The sequence below is a fragment of the Salvelinus fontinalis genome, chromosome 9, assembly GCF_029448725.1.
Source record: "Salvelinus fontinalis isolate EN_2023a chromosome 9, ASM2944872v1, whole genome shotgun sequence".
NCBI classification, from domain to species: domain Eukaryota; kingdom Metazoa; phylum Chordata; class Actinopteri; order Salmoniformes; family Salmonidae; genus Salvelinus; species Salvelinus fontinalis.
Genome location: NC_074673.1, coordinates 18,348,391 through 18,367,041, shown reverse-complemented (window position 1 = coordinate 18,367,041; position 18,651 = coordinate 18,348,391). Strand labels below are relative to the sequence as shown.

The window sequence follows — 18,651 nt, the reverse complement described above, 5'->3', positions numbered from 1 at the left end:
TTGTGGGGGAAAGTGACTACATGAGTGGTCCTTGGGAAAATGTTATGCAATTTTCATGAATCTATGTAAATGTGAATCTTGTGTGATGTGTGTTTAGTCCTATATTTTTATTTAATTTATTTTTAATCATCCCCGCAGGATGCCTTTTTTTCCTTTAGGTAGGAGAGCATTGTAAATAAGAATTTGTTCTTAACTGACTTGCCCAATTAAATAAAAGTCAAATAAAAAAATGTAAAACCCGATTGATTATGAGATCCTATTAATGTCAAACTGTAGCATTAAGATTACTGCATAAATTGACGCCAATAATCAATCAATGTTTTATTAATGCCAGGAATGGGCAATTTATTTGAAGGCTCCCCCCCAATTACATTTTTTTTTATAGAATTGCAGCAAACTTGCTTTAAAACTGCAACATTGTCTCTACATCACTTGGCAAAATGAATAGAATTGCACAAAATTAACTCTAAAATGTAGATGTTTTTGTGGCCTCAACCTCCATCGAAGTTGCCCATCCCTGATCTATGCCAAGGTACATTGAAGCTAATCTGGCTCATGGTGGCCCAAAGCTCTATTAAGAACCTTTATGTTGGTGTTTCCTTTATTTTGGCAGTTACCTGATAATGAGAGACAAGGGCTATTTCTTAATTGTTTATTCTCAATTTCTCCTGACCTTTTTCTTCACCTTTCCTTCACACAATAAATTGCAGGCAAGGGTCCGACGGGAGGAACATTGTATCTTCTCTGGCAATGCATTCTGAGAATTTAGTAGGCGAAAAGAGAGGTTGGTGAGGGAGGAAAGACAATACAGAAAGTTCCTATTTCAGTGTCCTCAACATCAAGTGTTGAACTACAAACTGTAGCATACTTTAAAATTATAGTATATATAGATTAAACAGTATTGCAGTGCCAAACATGCAGTAACGGTCATGCAAATGTATTATTAATCCACAATATTTACTATTACAGGTTGATCATTGGAGGTTGTGGGGCTCTTCCCTGCTGATCTCAGGTCGGTGTGTGTGTGTGTGTGTGTGTGAGAGAGAGAGAGTGTATATAACATACTATAATGATAAAATTATGGTTCAAACCTGTGTTCATGGGACTCTAAAAGCCAGGATTTGGATTGGCAATGGGCCCTATAGTGATGGAGAGGCTACGTTTTGGAACTAGAAGAGTGGGGAACCAAATGGGTATGGTAGAGAGAATTGTGTGGACATGGACCAAGAAGGAAAGTGGAATGATGTAGAATGTAGTCAGACATTTGACAGTGGTCTTTGCTACGATAGCGAGTCTAATTGGGAATGGGGATTTCACAAAAACCACCAGCAAGACACACACACACGCGCACACGCACACGCACACACGCACACACACACACACACACACACACACACACACACACACACACACACACACACACACACACACACACACACACACACACACACACACACACACCTACACACACACACACACACACACACACACAGTCTGCAGAAAGAGAACCTAGAAAAACAACATGTGTATGTAACAGTATAACTTTAAACCGTCCCCTCGCCCCGACCCGGGCGCGAACCAGGGACCCTCTGCACACATCAACAACAGTCACCCACAAAGCAGCGTTACCCATCGCTCCACAAAAGCCGCGGCCCTTGCAAAGCAAGGGGCAACACTACTTAAGTCTCAGAGCAAGTGACGTAACTGATTGAAATGCTACTAGCGCGCACCCGCTAACTAGCTAGCCATTTCACATCCGTTACATGTACAATACATGCTCACATATCATGACATTTTTCAAAACATTCTCCTATCTGCGTGTTTGACGGGTGACCGTCTGCTCTCTGAGAAGTTCATTCTAGTCAAGAAGACCCAGATGTGAAGAGCAGCCAGGACAACTGCAGAAATCATCACAATGACCTGGTGAGTGTGAGGAACCAGTCTGAGAACCAGGACATCCATAAGATGGTGACAGGGGAGATGTTGATAAGCCTGTTCAGATACTCCTGGAGGTGGTCAGACCAAAGTGACTCCGCATTCAGGTACTGGAAGACAGAAGAGATCCTTGAACCTGATAATGCTGGGGTGAATGAGAACTCAGAGACATGGGTGTGTGATTTTGTGATTTTCAACTTCCATTTGTCAGTCACTCAACATTGTTGGGAGCATTAGAGAGTTGGTCTTTCATTCTCTCTCTTTATTTTGCCCACAGATTGTGTTAGTGTGTATTATTGACTGATGATTAGAGTAAACATAGCATACAGTATGTGTATCTGACGGCATAAATGGTAGAACAAAAGTCTCATACAACATTTGCCTGTTATTGATCCTCCTCTCTCTCTCTCTCTCCTACCGTTTCTGTCAGTATCTGTGTTAAGTAGGATGCAGATAGTGAGAGTGGAGCTGACCCCTGACCTTCACTGATCCTGCACTGGGGGCGGCCATCTTACAACAAGTGAGTCTCATATCCTTTCATGAAGGGACTAGGTCCCTCAGAACGCACACATCGTAGACTATGGCAAGAAGAGCTGGAGTGAACACTGGGAAGACTACTTGACGCTTCCGTACAGTGCCTTTGGAAAGTATTCAGACCCCTTGACTTTTTCCACATTTTGTAACATTACAGCATTATTCTAAAATGGATTAAATAAAACTATTTCTTAAGCAATCTACTCACAATACCTCATAATGACAAAGCGAAAAGAGGTGTTTAGAAAAGAACATCCAACCAACTTGACACAACTGTGGGACGCATTGGAGTCAACATGGGCCAGCATCCCTGCCAGCATCCCTGTGGAACGCTTTTGACACCTTGTAGAGAATTGAGACTGTTCTGAGGGCAAAAGGTGGGTGCAACTCAATATTAGGACGGTATACCTAATGTTTTGTATACTCAGTGTATATTCATTAAGCCAATATTATTTCTGTGTCTCAGATAAAGGAACAACTGATGAAAAAGGGAATGTGGATGGAGAGATCTTCCACAAGAAGAATAGGGAATTTAGCATTAGGAAAAATGTATATGTTTCTATTTATCCTTTATTTATTTACTTACACACAGAAAAAACAAATCACGTTGTTCCCGTACAGTGAGTTCAACATTACAGTGAATAACCAACCCTGATACTAATGATCCTGCTTAAAGGACGGTGAAAATATAAAAAGGTTCAGACCATGTGATTTTATAGATTTTTTATGTGTTATTATGCCTATGTACTGGGACGCAGGTGTCTAAAGAGTCAATTGATCATTAAGATGACTGTAGTCCTAAATCAATCACTTAAGGTGTCAGTATCTTCACAGATGACCCTGGCCAATAAACTCCAAACCCAGGATAGATGGGTTCAGTGAATGTGGTCTGGACACTGTGGAGGAGGGTCATTGTGTCAGAGACACTGTAAAAGGACAGAGTTCCTTCCTTATGGTCCAGGTACATGCCTACTATGGAGGAACAGGGAACAGATATTTCAGTATGAAGCACGTAAACTCTAGCTGTAATTACTATTTCCAAAGACAATCTGCCTACTCATCCCTTTATATAACACTTCTCTATGAGTGTCCCCCTCCGTCTCTACCTCCTAGTAGCAGGTTCCAGACAGACCCTCGTTACACAGCACCTGAGATTTGCGGAATCTTTCTGGATGATCAGGAAAGGGCTGGTCTTTGCCATTGTATGTTACTTTCCTCTCAGACAGACAGACTTTTGTATGTGATGTGTTAGGATCCACAGTGAGCTGGTGGGAGTCTGAGGAAGTTAGTGAAAAGAGAAAGTGAGTGAAATGTACTTTTCATAACACGTGCTGCTGTGTGTGTGTGTGTGTAACACAACAAAATGTATACTTAATTCATTTAGCAACTTAAACTCAATAACTGGTTGTGCCACCTTTACCTGCAATGACTGCAACCAAATACTTCCTGTAGTTGTTGATCAATCTCTCACATCACTGTGAAGGAATGGCCCAATCTTCCTTGCAGAACTGCTTTAACTCAGCGACATTTGTGGGTTTTCGAGCATGAACTGCTCATTTCAGATCCTGCCACAACATCTCAACAGGTTTTGGTCTGGACTTTGACTAGGCCATTCAAAAACTTCAAATGTGTAGCTTTTTTGCCATTTTCATGTAGACTTGATTGTGTGTTTTGGATCATTGTCTTGCTGCATAACCCAGTTGCACTTCAGCTTCAGCTCATGAACGGGTAGCCTGACATTCTCCTATAGAATTATCTGATATAAAGCAGAATTCATGGTTCCTTTAATGATGGCAAGTTGTCCAGGTCCTGAGGCAGCAAAGCATCCCAAACCATCACATTACCACCACTATGCTGGACCCTTCATATGAGGTTCTTACTGTGAAATGCAGTGTTCGGTTTTCGCCCGACATAACAGGACCCACGTCATCCAAAAAGTACACTCAACTTTGCCAAAAAGCACCTGGAAGCACCTGGATGATCGCCAAGACTCCTGGAAGAATGCTTTATGGACCGATGAGTCAAAAGTGGAACTTTTTGGACTACATGGCTCCCGCCATGTGTGGAAAAAAACAACACTGGGGGTAAACACTGGGGGCATTTGGTGTTGCGTAACTTTGTTTATTAAATAAAATAAATAAGGATACATTTTTTTGTGTAATTTATTTACTCATGTTCCCTTTATCTAATATTTGGTTTTGGTTGAAGATCTGATAACATTCAGCGTAAAAAATATGCACGGATAGAGAAAATCAGAAACGGGGCAAAAATCATTTCATGGCACTGTTTGTGAATCTGGCCGCACAAAAGGTGTGTGCGTGTCTGCTGATTACTCACATTGTATAAACTCCTCTCTGGTCTTAGGATCAGGGGTTGGAATAATTCTGACTGATTTAACTGTGGAGACAAAAAGTAATCACAATTTGGAATGACCAATCCTCCATAATTAAGTGAACAAAGTAGATTCACCTGGCTAAAGAACATAAAACAAATTAACCATTTTACAAATTTTATTTTTTATAGTTTTTCCTATGATTACTGACAGTTAGCTTTTACATTTCAATAAGCATCTTAAACAGCCTTAGTCTTACTAACCCATCACTTGATACAAGTTTTTAAAATCCTACCGACCTCTCTGATATGATTACATTTAGCTTCTTGCAGGCGTCCTCCAGTTGCTCTGAGACAATCTTTTTAACCTTTTAAAAGGAGATGTGTGGATTGACAATGATGCTGGGTAAGCAGCAGATTCAGGAAAGACACTGAAAGACAGGAAACTCTACATGGAGAGAGGGAAATACAATACGGATATCTAAAATCCATAAGATCTTTACTGCATCTGAACCAAAACACAGCTCCGTTTAAGATCATGTTTGAAAGATGCCTGCTTCAGAAGACAGTCTTTATACTGTCACCTGACTTGGAGGAAATGGATGTGGGCCTCTGTGTGTGAGAGCTGCTTCAGAAGACAGTCTTTATACTGTCACCTGACCTGGAGGAAATGGATGTGGGCCTCTGTGTGTGAGAGCTGCTCCAGCGCAGCATGTTTCCTCCTCAGCTTAGCCACCTCCTGCTCCAGTTGCTCCAGGAGTCCTTCAGCCCAACTCACTTCAGCCTTCTCCTGGGCTCTGATAGCTCCTTCACCTCAGAGCGCCTTCCCTCAATGGACCGGATCAGCTCAGAAAAGATCCTCTCACTGTCCTCCCAATTCCGCCTGTGCTGAGCACTGTAAGGACACACACAGAGACAGGAGGGAATCCATTTCAACTCGTCCGTTCACCCAGCTCTCACTAGGACCCCAGACAGTCTGTAAATGTAAACATTTAAATATATACAGTGCCTTCAGAAAGTATTCATACCCCTTAACTTACTCCACATTTAGTTGTGTTACAGCCTGAATTGAAAATTGATTAAAACATTTTTTTTCTCACCCATCTACATACAATGCCCCATAATGACAAAGTAAAAACATGTTTTTAGAAATTTGTAGAAATCTATTGAAAATGAAATCTCATTTACATGAGTATTCATACCCCTGAATCAATACATGTTAGAATCACCTTTGGCAACAGTTACAGCTCTGTAAGGTTAGTTGTTGATCATTGCCAGACAGCCATTTTCAAGTCTTATCATAGATTTTCAAGCCGATTTAAGTCCAAACTATAACTAGGCCACTCAGAAACATTCAATTTCATCTTGGTTGTCAGAGTCTAGGTGATGTGGGTAAGGCGGAGTCAGGCGCAGGACACAGATATGAGTAATAATAGTAACTTTACTCAAAATTAATCTTCCAACAAGGAGAACGACAATCCAGAATCACATAAATGAGACAACTGACAACAATAAACACGCACAAAACCATGATGGCTCCAGAGGGTTAAATAGGGAAATAATTCAAATGTAATGGGAACCAGGTGTGTACAATACAGACAAAACAAATGGAAAAAGAAATGTAGATCGGTGGAGGCTAGAACGGCCTCGGGGACGACCCGGAGGACGAGGCGCAGGACGATCCGGGTGGAAATTCCTGCAGTAAGGAAGGGTCCAGAATGTCCTCCACCGGCACCCAGCATCTCTCCTCCGGACCATACCCCTCCCACTCAACGAGGTACTGAAGGCCCCTCGACCGACGCCTTGAGTCCATAATGGCTCGCACAGTATACGCCGGGGCCCCCTCGATGTCCAGAGGGGGTGGAGGAACCTCCCGCACCTCAGACTGCTGGAGCAGATCAGCCACCACCGGCCTGAAGAGAGACACATGGAACGAGGGGTTAATACGGTAATCAGGAGGGAGCTGTGACCTATAACAAACCTCGTTCAGTCTCCTCAGGACTTTAAATGGCACCACAAACCGCGGACCCAGCTTCCGGCAGGGCAGGCGAAGGGGTAGGTTTCGGGTCGAAAGCCAGACCCGCCTCACTGCGGTGGCGGTCGGCACTCGCCTTCTGCCACCTGATGGCCTGTTGCAGGCGCACATGGGCAGCGTCCCATGTTTCTTCCGAGCGCCGAAACCATTCGTCCACCGCAGGTGCTTCAATCTGGCCCAGATGGAACGGTGCCAGGACCGGCTGATAACCTAGTACACATTGAAAAGGAGATAGGTTAGTGGAGGAGTGAGTTTGGGCCATCTCTGCCCAGGGGATGAAAGCTGCCCACTCCCCCGGCCGGTCCGGGCAATAGGACCGCAGAAACCTACCCACATCCTGGTTAACTCTCTCCACCTGCCCGTTACTCTTAGGGTGAAAACCTGAGGTGAGGCTGACCGAGACCCAAGGCGTTTCATAAACGCCCTCCAGACCCTAGACATGAACCGGGGACCCCGATCAGAAACTATATCCTTAGGCACCCCATAGTGCCGGAAGATGTGGGTGAACAGGGCCTCCGCAGTCTGTAGAGCCGTAGGGAGACCGGGCAAAGGAAGGAGACAACAGGACTTAGAAAACCGATCCACAACAACCAGGATCGTGGTGTTTCCCTGTGACGGAGGAAGATCCGTCACGAAATCCACCAATAGGTGTGACCACGGCCGTTGTGGAACGGGTAGGGGTTGTAATTTCCCTCTGGGCAGGTGTCTAGGTGCCTTGCACTGGGCGCACACCGAGCAGGAGGAAACATAAATCCTCACGTCCTTGGGCCACCAGTACTTCCCACTAAGACGACGCACTGTTCGATCGATGCCAGGATGACCAGAGGAGGGTGGCGTGTGAGCCCAACAGATCAAACGAGCGCAGAGATCAGACGGAACGTACAGACGCCCAACTGGACACTGGTTGGGAGTGGGCTCTGTACGTAACGCCCGCTCGATGTCCGCATCCACCTCCCATACCACCGATGCCACAAGGCTTCTTGCCGGTGGTATGGGAGGTGGATGCGGACGCGGAATGGATGCGGAAGTATGGGAGTGGGATCCATGGACGGCTCCTCTGTGCCATACATCTGGGACAGTGCGTCTGCCTTAGCGTTCTGGGAACCTGGTCTGTAGGAAAGGGTGAAAACAAAACGGGTGAAAAACATGGCCCCCCCTTGGCTGACGAGGGTTCAGTCTCCTCGCCGCCCGGATGTACTCCAGATTGCGCTGGTCAGTCCAAATGAGGAAAGGGTGTTTAGCCCCCTCAAGCCAATGCCTCCACGCCTTCAGAGCCTTGACAACAGCCAACAGCTCCCGATCACCCACATCATAGTTTCGCTCCGCTGGGCTGAGCTTCTTCGGGAAAAAAAGTACAGGGGCGGAGCTTTGGTGGCATACCCGAGCGCTGAGACAGCACAGCTCCTATCCCAGCCTCGGACGCGTCCACCTCTACTATAAATGCCAAAGAGGGATCAGGATGAGCCAGCCCGGGAGCCGAGGTAAACAGAGCCTTCAGGTGACCAAAAGCCCTGTCCGCCCCAGCTGACCACTGCAGTCGCACTGGTCCCCCCTTTAGCAAAGAGGTAATGGGAGCATCCGGTAGTAGTTGGCAAACCCTAAAAACCGCTGCACATCCTTTACCGTGGTTGGAGTCGCCAATTACGCACGGCTGAAATGCGGTCCTTCTCCATCTCCACCCCTGTCGCGGACAGGCGGTACCCTAGGAAGGGTAAGGACTGTTGGAAGAACAGACATTTCTCAACCTTGACATACAGGTCATGCTCCAACAGTCGACTAAGCACCTTGCGCACCAGGGACACATGCTCGGCGCGTGTAGCGGAGTATATTAGAATGTCATCTATATACACCACTACACCCTGCCCGTGCAGGTCCCTGAAAATCTTGTCTACAAAGGATTGAAAGACTGATGGAGCTTTCATCAACCCGTACGGCATGACAAGGTACTCATAGTGCCCAGAGGTGGTACTAAATGCCGTCTTCCACTCATCCCCTTCCCGGATACGCACCAGGTTGTAAGCGCTCCTGAGATCCAATTTTGTGAAGAAGCACGCACAGTGCAATGACTCTGTCACACTGGCTATGAGAGGCAGCGGGTAACTGTACTTCACTGTGATCTGATTTATACCTCGATAGTCAATACACGGGCGTAAACCTCCATCCTTCTTCTTCACAAAAAAGAAACTCGAGCAGGCAGGTGAAGTGGAAGGCCGAATGTATCCCTGTCCCAGAGATTCAGTGAAATATGTTTCCATAGCCGCCGTCTCCTCCTGTGACAAATGATACACGTGACTCCTGGGAAGTGCTGCGTCAACCATGAGATTTATTGCACAATCCCCCCGTCGATGGGGTGGTAATTGAGTTGCCTTCTTTTTACAGAAGGCGAGATCCAAATTGGCATATTCAGGGGGATGTGCATGGTGGAGACCTGGTTTGGACTCTCCACCGTAGTTGCACCTATTGAAACACCTACACACCTCCCTGAACACTGACGTGACCATCCCTTGAGAGCCCCCTGTTTCCACAAAATAGTGGGGTAATGATCGGCCAACCAGGGACGCCCCAATACCACAGGAAACGCAGGTGAATCGATCAGAAAGAGGCTAATGCTCTCCTTATGATCCCCCTGCGTTATCATACATAGTGGAGCGGTGACCTCCCTGATCAGTCCTGACCCTAAAGGACGACTATCTAAGACATGTACAGGGAAGGGCACATCAACAGGAACAATAGGGATCCCTAATCTAATTGCAAATGAACGATCAATAAAGTTCCCAGCTGTACCTGAATCTACTAGCACCTTATGCTGGGAATGCGGGGAAAACTCAGGAAATTCTATACATACACACAGGTGCGAAACAGGAAGCTCTGGGTGAGTCGGGTGCCTACTCACCTGGGATGATCCACCAGTGCCCTGCCTGCTGCCTCGACTCCCTGGAGAACCTCCCCAGCACCGACCAGCAGTGTGCCCTCTGCGGCCACAGGTGGTGCAGGGAATGGACACCCATCCAGGCGTCCAAGTCTTGTGCGCTCCTCATCCCCTGTCTGAGATGATACAAGCGTTCCCCCGCCGCTCTCCCTTCAGGTGGATGATAGAAAACCGCCAGGAAACGGCGGGTAAAATCCTCATAATTGTCCAACGTTGGCCATTCCATTCCCCAGACTGCGTTGGCCCATTCGAGTGCTCTACCAGTCATACAGGAGATGCGCGACCCGAATCCCACTGGATCCAGGTGAAGGAGGGGTGGACAGCGGTGTGGGTTGTTGTGGGAGCTGGGGTGATGATGATGGGGTTGCTGGAAAACCCCCTCTCTCGCATCGCTCCGTGGTTTGCAGCACGCGATCCTTGGCTGTACCGAGACTTTGCAACATAGTCGCGTGCTGCTGGACACGCTTCTCCATAGGTAGAGGAGGGCTGTGTGCACCTGCCTACTCCATTGAAGGTGCGTGTTTCTGTCAGAGTCTAGGTGACGTGGGTAAGGCGGCGTCAGGCGCAGGACACAGAGATGAGTAATAATAGTAACTTTACTCAAAATTAATCTTCCAACAAGGAGAACGAAAATCCAAAATCACATAAACGAGACAACTGACAACAATAAACACGCACAAAACCATGATGGCTCCAGAGGGTTAAATAGGGAAATAATTTCAAACGTAATGGGGACCAGGTGTGTACAATACAGACAAAACAAATGGAAAAAGAAATGTAGATCGGTGGAGGCTAGAAAGCCAGTGATGTCGACTGCCGAACGCCACCCGAACAAGGAGAGCCACCAACTTTGGCGGAAGTCGGGACATTGGTAAGGAACTCCAGTGTATATTTGGCCTTATGTTGGGTTTTCACACATAGTCCTCTTTTAAATAACTGATCTCAGTCCTCTTTAAAGTGAATTCTGGGGTAAAAAAAAGCTAAAGATCTCAGTTATCTTTGTATTCACACTGTCCTAGCCTTTGAGTTGGGACTCAATTATTTTGCCAGTTCACGTCACCTATTTAGTGGTCCGAGTCTTCTTTGCATTCACATTGCTATGTTTAGAAAGGAACCAAGATCTTTTTCCAATATTCACTCAATGCACTCTGGGTTTTTACAAAGTGCTGGACAAGCCATTCCATTTAGTAAAAAAAGGGGAGACAAAAAGAAGATACTATTATAAATACCATTGGTAACAGAATAAATAGTACAAGAATAATTGCAGATTAAATAATGCTGTAATTGAAAACTGTACACCCAATGTAGGCTACTTCCCCTATAAGAGCAAAAATGTATTTTGTACACTATGTTGTGATTCTTTACCAATTATGTTGTCTTCTCACACTATTCAAACCCCACAATCAAATGAACAGTTCATGAAGATCTCTTAGCCTATAGATCACATATTGCAAACAAATAATCTGAACTAAACTCCACACATACAGTGCATTTGGAACGTATGCAGACCCCTTCCCTTTTTCACATTTTTTTACATTTCAGCCTTATTCCAAATTGCATGAAATTGTTTTCTTCCCCTCATCAATCTACACACAATACCCTATAATGACAAAGCAAAAACAGGCTTAGACATTTTTAGCAAATGTATTAAAAATAATAAACTGAAATGTCACATTTACATAAGTATTCAGACCCTTTGCTCAGTACTTTGTTGAAGCACCTTTGGCAGCGATTACAGCCTAGCGTATTCATGGATATGATGCTACAAGCTTGGCACACCTGTATTTGGGGAGTTTCTCCCATTCTTCTCTGCAGATCCTCTCAAGCTCTGTAAGATTTGATGGGGAGCGTCGCTGCACAGCTATTTTCAGGTCTCTCCAGAGATGTTCGATCAGGTTCAAGTCAGCACTCTGGCTGGGCCAGTCAAGGACATTCAGAGACATGTTCCGAAGCCACTCCTGCGCTGTCTTAGCTGTGTGCTTAGGGTCATTGTCCTGTTGGAAGGTGAACCTTCGCCCCAGTCTGAGGTCCTGAGCACTCTGGAGCAGGTTTTCATCAAGGATCTCTCTGTACTTTGCTCCGTTCATCTTTCCCTCGATCCTGACGAGTCCCCAGTCGCTGAAAAACATCCCCACAGCATGATGCTGTCACCACCATGCTTCACCATAGGGATGGTATTGGCCAGGTGATGAGCGATGCCTGGTTTCCTTCAGACGTGAAGCTTGACATTCAGGCCAATGAGTTCAATCTTGATTTCATCAGACCGGAGAATCTTGTTTCTCATGGTCTGAGAGTCCTTTAGGTGCCTTTTGGCAAACTCCAAGCGGGCTGTCATGTGCCTTTTAATGAGGAGTGGCTTCCGTCTGGCCACTCTACCATAATGGCCTGATTGGTGGAGTGCTGCAGAGATGATTGTCCTTCTGGAAGGTTCTCCCACCTCCACAGAGGAACTTTGGAGCTCTGTCAGAGTGAACATCGGGTTCTTGGTCACCTCCCTATTTAAGGCCCTTCTCCCCCGATTGCTCAGTTTGACCGGGCGGCCAACTCTAGGAAGAGTCTTGGTGGTTCCAAACTTCCTATATTTTACAAATGACGTTGGCCACTGTGTTCTTGTGGACCTTCAATGCTGCAGACATTCTTTGGACCCTTCCCCAGATCTGTGCCTTAATATAATCCTGTCTCGGAGCTTTACGGACCTCATGGCTTGGTTTTTGCTCTGACATGCACTGTCAACTGTGGGACCTTTAGAGACAGGTGTGTGCCTTTCCAAATCATTTCCAATAAACTTTACTACAATCAAGTTGTATAAACATCTCAAAGATGATCAATGGAAACAGGATGCACCTGAGCTAAATTTCGAGTCTGATAGCAAAGAGCCTGAATAGTTATGTAAATATGTATATCTATTTTTTGGGGGCAAAAAAATCAAAAAACCTGTTTTCGCTTTGTCATTATGGGGTATTGTGTGTAGATTGATGAGGGAAAAAAAGATTGCACATTTTCTTCTGCGAACCTGCACATCATCTTCTCTCTTTTGTGGAACCAATGTGAGGGTTATGGAAAGTGAAACGCGTTTGCAGTTGTCTACTGTGTGATGCGGGAATAATGACAAGCAAATCTGGGGAGCTTTGTGTTCACATTGCCATAAAAAAGGGAACCGAACCAAGGAATTCAAGCGAATCGAACTTAGACTAGCTCTAGAGATGGTCTCAGTTTGATTTGCTGCTGGGGCTCTTTTCAGGGGTTTGAGTTCCTTTGGGGTGTTCACACTGCACAAAATAATTAAGCGAACTGCACTGAGTTCCAAAAAATTGTCTGAAAGGGACTACGTGTCTCCCAGTGTCTGTTGAAAAGCAGACTGAACCAGGTTTTCCTCTAGGATTTTTCCGGTGCTTAGCGCTATTCCGTTTATTTTTATCCAAACAAAACTCTGTAGATGACAAGCATACCCATAACATGATGCAGCCACCACCATGCTCGAAAATATGAAGAGTAGTACTCAGTGATGTGTTGTGTTGGATTTGCCCTAAACATAACGCTTTGTATTCAGGACATGAAGTTAATTTCTTTGACACATTTTTTGCAGTTTTTCTTAATTAAATGCCTAATTGCAAACAGGATGCGTGTTTTGGAATATTTATATTCTGTACAGGCTTCCTTCTTTTCACTCTGTCATTTAGGTTATTCATTGTGGAGTAACTACAATGTTGTTGATCCATCCTCAGTTTCTCCTCTCACAGCCATTAAACTCTGTAACTGTTTTAAAGTCACCATTGGCCTCATGGTGAAATTCCTGAGCGGTTTCCTTCCTCTCCTGCAAATGAGTTAAGAAGGACGCCTGTGTCTTAGTAGTGACTGGGTGTATTGAAACACCATCCAAAGTGTAATTAATAACTTCACCATGCTCAAAAGGATATTCAATGTCTGCTTTTTTTTTTTTTTTACCCATCTACCAATAAGGTGCTCCTGCGAGGCATTGGAAAACCTCCCTGGTCTTTGTGGTTGAATCTGTTTGAAATTCACTGCTCGACTGAGGGACCTTACAGTGGGGTAAAGAGAAAAGGTAGTCATTCAAAAATCTGGTTAAACACTATTATTGCACAATGAGTCCATGCAACTTATGTGACGTTTAATGCTAATTTTTACTCCTGAACTTATTTAGGATTGCCATGACAAAGGGGTTGAATACTTATTGACTCAAGACATTTCAGCTTTTCATGTTTAATTAATTAATTAATTATTAAACAAGTCCAACAAAAATAATGTTTCTGTTCAGAACAAATCTTTCCTTGCACTGGGGACAGCTGTAGACACGTTTCAGATCATCCTGATCCCAGCAGTCATTAATACAGTCCATACAGTAACTGTGTCCACAGGCAGTAGTCACTGGATCCTTCAGTAGATCCAGACAGATTGAACAGCAGAAAGGATCCTGATCTTCTAAAATTGCCTCTGCCATGTAGATACACTAGGGTAGGGTTAGGGTGTTATCTGCCTGCTTGTTTTCATTTCTCTGGAAATGCTTGCGCTGCAGTGGGAGTTACTTCCTGGTTCTTTGTGCGCTTAGCACAAGCAGGGGGTGTGGTGTTGGCTGAATCTAGTACTGAATGGAAGGAGACTAATGAAATCATAGTTTTCCATAAAGCGATTCGAATAGCAAACTATACATGCTTTAGAGTACTTGGGGATAAGCAAATGGTAACATGACAAAGATTGAGAGCACAATCACAAATCTAAGCGTCAGTTTATTTTCATCCAGTAGGTGGGAGCAAAGATTTAGATATAGAATTGAAAGTCTGCTTCAAGACAAATACCCTTTTTAAAGTTTAACTAGGCAAGTCAGTTAAAAACAAATTGTTATTAACAATGACAGCCTACCTTGGCCAAACCAATTGTGGATCACCCTATGGGACTCCCAAACGCAGCCAGATGTGACACAGCCTGGATTTGAATCTGGGATTGCAGTGCCACCTCTTGCACTGAGATGCAGTGCCTTAGACTGCTGCGCCACTCGGGAGCCACCACAAGCCACCACAAGCATCAGAGCCACCACAAGCATCAGCGAGAGAGAGCGAGAGAGATCATATAGCTTTTTTAGTGTGTAATACTACCCAACTGTTCTGCCTGCGGCTATGGAACCCTGACCTGTTCACGGGACGTGCTACCTGTCCCAGACCTGCTGTTTTCAACTCTCTAGAGACTGCAGGAGCGGTAGAGATACTCTTATTGATCGGCTATGAAAAGCCAACTGACATTTACTCCTGAGGTGCTGACTTGCTGCACCCTCGACAACTACTGTGATTATTATTATTTGACCATGCTGGTAATTTTTGAACATTTGAATATCTTGGCCATGTTCTGTTATAATCTCCACCCGGCACAGCCAGAAGAGGACTGGCCACCCCTCATAGCCTGGTTCCTCTCTAGGTTTCTTCCTAGGTTTTGGCCTTTCTAGGGAGTTTTTCCTAGCCACCGTGCTGCCTGCCACCTGCATTGCTTGCTGTTTGGGGTTTTAGGCTGGGTTTCTGTACAGCACTTTGAGATATAGGCTGATGTAAGAAGGGCTATATACATACATTTGATTTGATTTGATTAATATTGACTGATGATTGGTGTGAACATAATATCTGTGTATCTCGCAGCACAAATGGTAGAACAAAAGCCATATATCTCATACAACATTTCCCATTGCTAGAACAAGCCTGTTATTAATTAATTCGCTCTCTCGCTCTCTCGCTCTCTCTCTCTCCCCGGGGGCAGCTATCTTGCAACCGGTGAGTCTCATCTCCTTTCATGAAGGGACTGTGTCCCAGCGAACGCACACATCGTAGACTGTGGCAAGAAGAGCTAGAGTGAACACTGGGAAGAATGCTAGGTGGTTGCTCTCTATAACAACTTCAGTTGGATGATCTCATCTTGTTAGAGAGGCTGCGTTTTGCCATAGAGAGAGAATTCTATATCTTGTGCATTTATTAGACAGTCTAACATACTGTATACAACTGTTGTGAGTATTTGTTATAAAAATCAACACTGTACAACAGCGGATGTAGTAGGGTTCATATGTATGCCTATAGGTTAGAATGGTATATAAAGTTTGAATGTAGCCTACTGAGCAGATCGGAATGCCTTTTTTCCCAATAAAGCTTGAGTATAAACACAGATGATTGATTCACTTTACATGACTCATACAATACTTCATGTATTTATTTTACACAATGATGACATATCATATACAATGAATAAAATGGTAGAGTTTGTCTAAATAATATTACATTTTCATAGTTTATGTGAGGGGGTGGGGAGAGGGAGGGAGAAAGAAGAGAGAACAACAGTCCAAACAATTTAACATTCAGTCTTAAACCATACTTCGACCACAGCCCTTAACTTGTCCTGGATATAGAAAAGGCCCACCAGCAGAAGCTCACAATTTCTTGATCACTAAATAGGTCTCAGTATACTCTGGGTCTGTGGTCTGTGCAATGGTACACGTCATCCTACTGCCTTTTGCTGACAAATGACCAACTGACCATAGACCAGTGTCTAGAGGCAACTTCACCCTGGCTTTATAGACCAGGGAGGAGTGCCCCCTAATCCTACATCAACGCCACTTTATACAAAATAATATATTAAAAAATTGTATTTATGAAATCAAAGTAAATGTGCATTTAACAATGCCATGGTTTTGATATCCCAGGCATTACTTCAGTAATTTCATTTTCTGTCATCATTCTTAAAATCCAATACTTTTTAGATTTTTTATTTTATAACCATTTTCCTTTTTTTGCCTCCTTTTTTTGCCGAAGCTCAATCAAGGCATTTCCTTTTCTTTTCTTTAAAATATTGTTTTATTTTACTTGCATTGTTTTATGTTTTAGTTATTTTTCAATGTTATGTTTTTCCTCAGTCAAGTGAGATTCAAGGTTCCAATTCAGTGGCTCAACACCAGATGAGTTGGTCATAATCTCTAGTAAGCCTGCAGCACTGCCATGGCTTCATCCAACTTGGCATGGAGAGACCCTGGAGACTCTCCAGCAACATGTTAATCATTCCAGCCAGTCAGGCTGGAGTGCATATTCTGGTTGAGCGGGAAGAGGCTCTCACCCAGCATTTGCTTCTGTTCCACTGGCCAGCTTCTTGGGGGACCCTGGCAAGATTTGGTTGGGCCCCCACGTGATAAATATTTTGCACACGGGCCTTGCTTGTCCTGCCTCTGTCACTGAATTGATCAACTGGACATTTCTGACAGGTAGGCCTAGTAAATAGCTTACGTAGGTCTGACAGTGACTGACACAACGAGGAAAACTGCTGCACACTACAACATTCCAAAATGGTGCCTTATGTATTCTACTATTCCAACTCTTCACAGTAAAAACAACCAAACAAACAAAAAAATACTAATAAATAAACTGAAACTTAGTTGGAGGACCCTTAGCAGCAGCTTTTGTCGCATTGCAGTCAGGCCAGCTCTGCAGGGGCCCATGGTCTGACCGGCCGTGTGCTGAGTGCAAAACATGCAAGGCGCTGCAGCTTGGAAGGTGGGCTTCATGGTCAGTTGCATGTACTGAAAATGTTGTGGCCTCATGACCTGGGTTGCATGGCGATGGCCGGGTCTCCTCTGCTGCTTTAGAGAATAATGACAAGATTTTGTAACTACTCCTACCATTATCTTGAAAATAACTGTGTGTGTGTGTGTGTGTGTGTGTGTGTGTGTGTGTGTGTGTGTGTGTGTGTGTGTGTGTGTGTGTGTGTGTGTGTGTGTGTGTGTGTGTGTGTGTGTGTGTCTTTGATGGCACCGAGTGTTAACTAGGTACAGTTTTACCCAGTGCTTCATTACCATGGAACTCAGATGAAATCATTAAAACTTTTTTTAAATGTATGTTTTGAAAGACATAATTTATTAATAATGTGTTAAATATACGTTTTGGAATAGCTTGCATAGAAGTGGTTTGGTACCTGTTTCTTTCTCCTTTCTGCTGCAACTGTATCATGGCCTTTATGTTCATTCATCACGAACAGCAGAAAGATACACTGTTGATGAGTACAGCAGTGATCATCCAGTAGACTGTCATGATGAGGGAAGATCTTCTCCTGTAGTTGTGTGGAGGCTTCGACAAGCTTCTTTTTGTGCTTCTTAAAGGCAGGGGATTCATAGTGAGGCTGGAGGTGAGTCTTACAGTAAGAGGCTAGACATACCAGACAGGACTTGATTGCTTTGAGTTTTCTCCCAGTGCAGACGTCACACTCCACATCTCCAGGTCCAGCATAACAGAGACCAGGAGGAGAAGCTCTGAGTCCTGTCTTCTTCTGTTTCTCCACTAATTCAGCCAGTAATATGTTTTTCTTCAGGACAGGTTTTGGGGTGAATATTTCCATGCACAAGGGACAGCTGTAGACACGTTTCAGATCATCCTGATCCCAGAAGTCCTTAATACAGCCCATACAGTAACTGTGTCCACAGGCAGTAGTCACTGGATCCTTCAGTAGGTCCAGACAGATTGAACAGGTAATCAAATCCTTATCTTCTAAAGTTTCCTCTGCCATGTTGATACACAGACTAACCCACTGAACAATGGCAAGAGTTTAGGGTGTGGTCTGCCTGTTAAGTTTCATTTCTCTGGAAATGTTTGTTTGACAGAGCTGAGTAACTTGCTGGTTCTGCTAGTTGAACCACATTGAGAGTTTGGCTAATGGCCAAAATATGGTCACAGATAGTACTGAAGGAAGGAGACTATTAAAATATAAAACATGAAAATTATAGTATTCCATATTTATGAAATTATGGTATTCCATACTGAGATATTAAATTAAGGAGGGGAGGGGGTCATTGTAAATAAGAATTTGTTCTTTACTGACTTGCCTATTTAAATAAAGGTTAAATAATACAAAC

At 44.3% G+C, this 18,651-nt stretch overlaps 1 protein-coding gene across 2 annotated transcripts; it reads right to left on the bottom strand.

Moving 5' to 3' along the window:
- Positions 1-15,970: 15,970 nt before the first annotated feature.
- LOC129861776 (E3 ubiquitin/ISG15 ligase TRIM25-like) lies at positions 15,971-18,323 on the bottom strand. Of its 2 annotated transcripts, none has more exons than XM_055932928.1 (2): positions 17,718-18,323; positions 15,971-17,385 (listed from the first exon to the last, which is right to left on the bottom strand). In XM_055932928.1, exons 1-2 carry the CDS (start codon positions 18,303-18,305, stop codon positions 17,125-17,127), a joined length of 849 nt encoding a protein of 282 aa, XP_055788903.1. In that variant the 5' UTR covers positions 18,306-18,323; the 3' UTR covers positions 15,971-17,124. The 2 variants fall into 2 exon arrangements, with proteins under 2 accessions (XP_055788903.1, XP_055788904.1); XM_055932929.1 differs by having other exon boundaries at positions 15,971-17,382.
- Between the last annotated feature and the right edge of the window lie 328 nt (positions 18,324-18,651).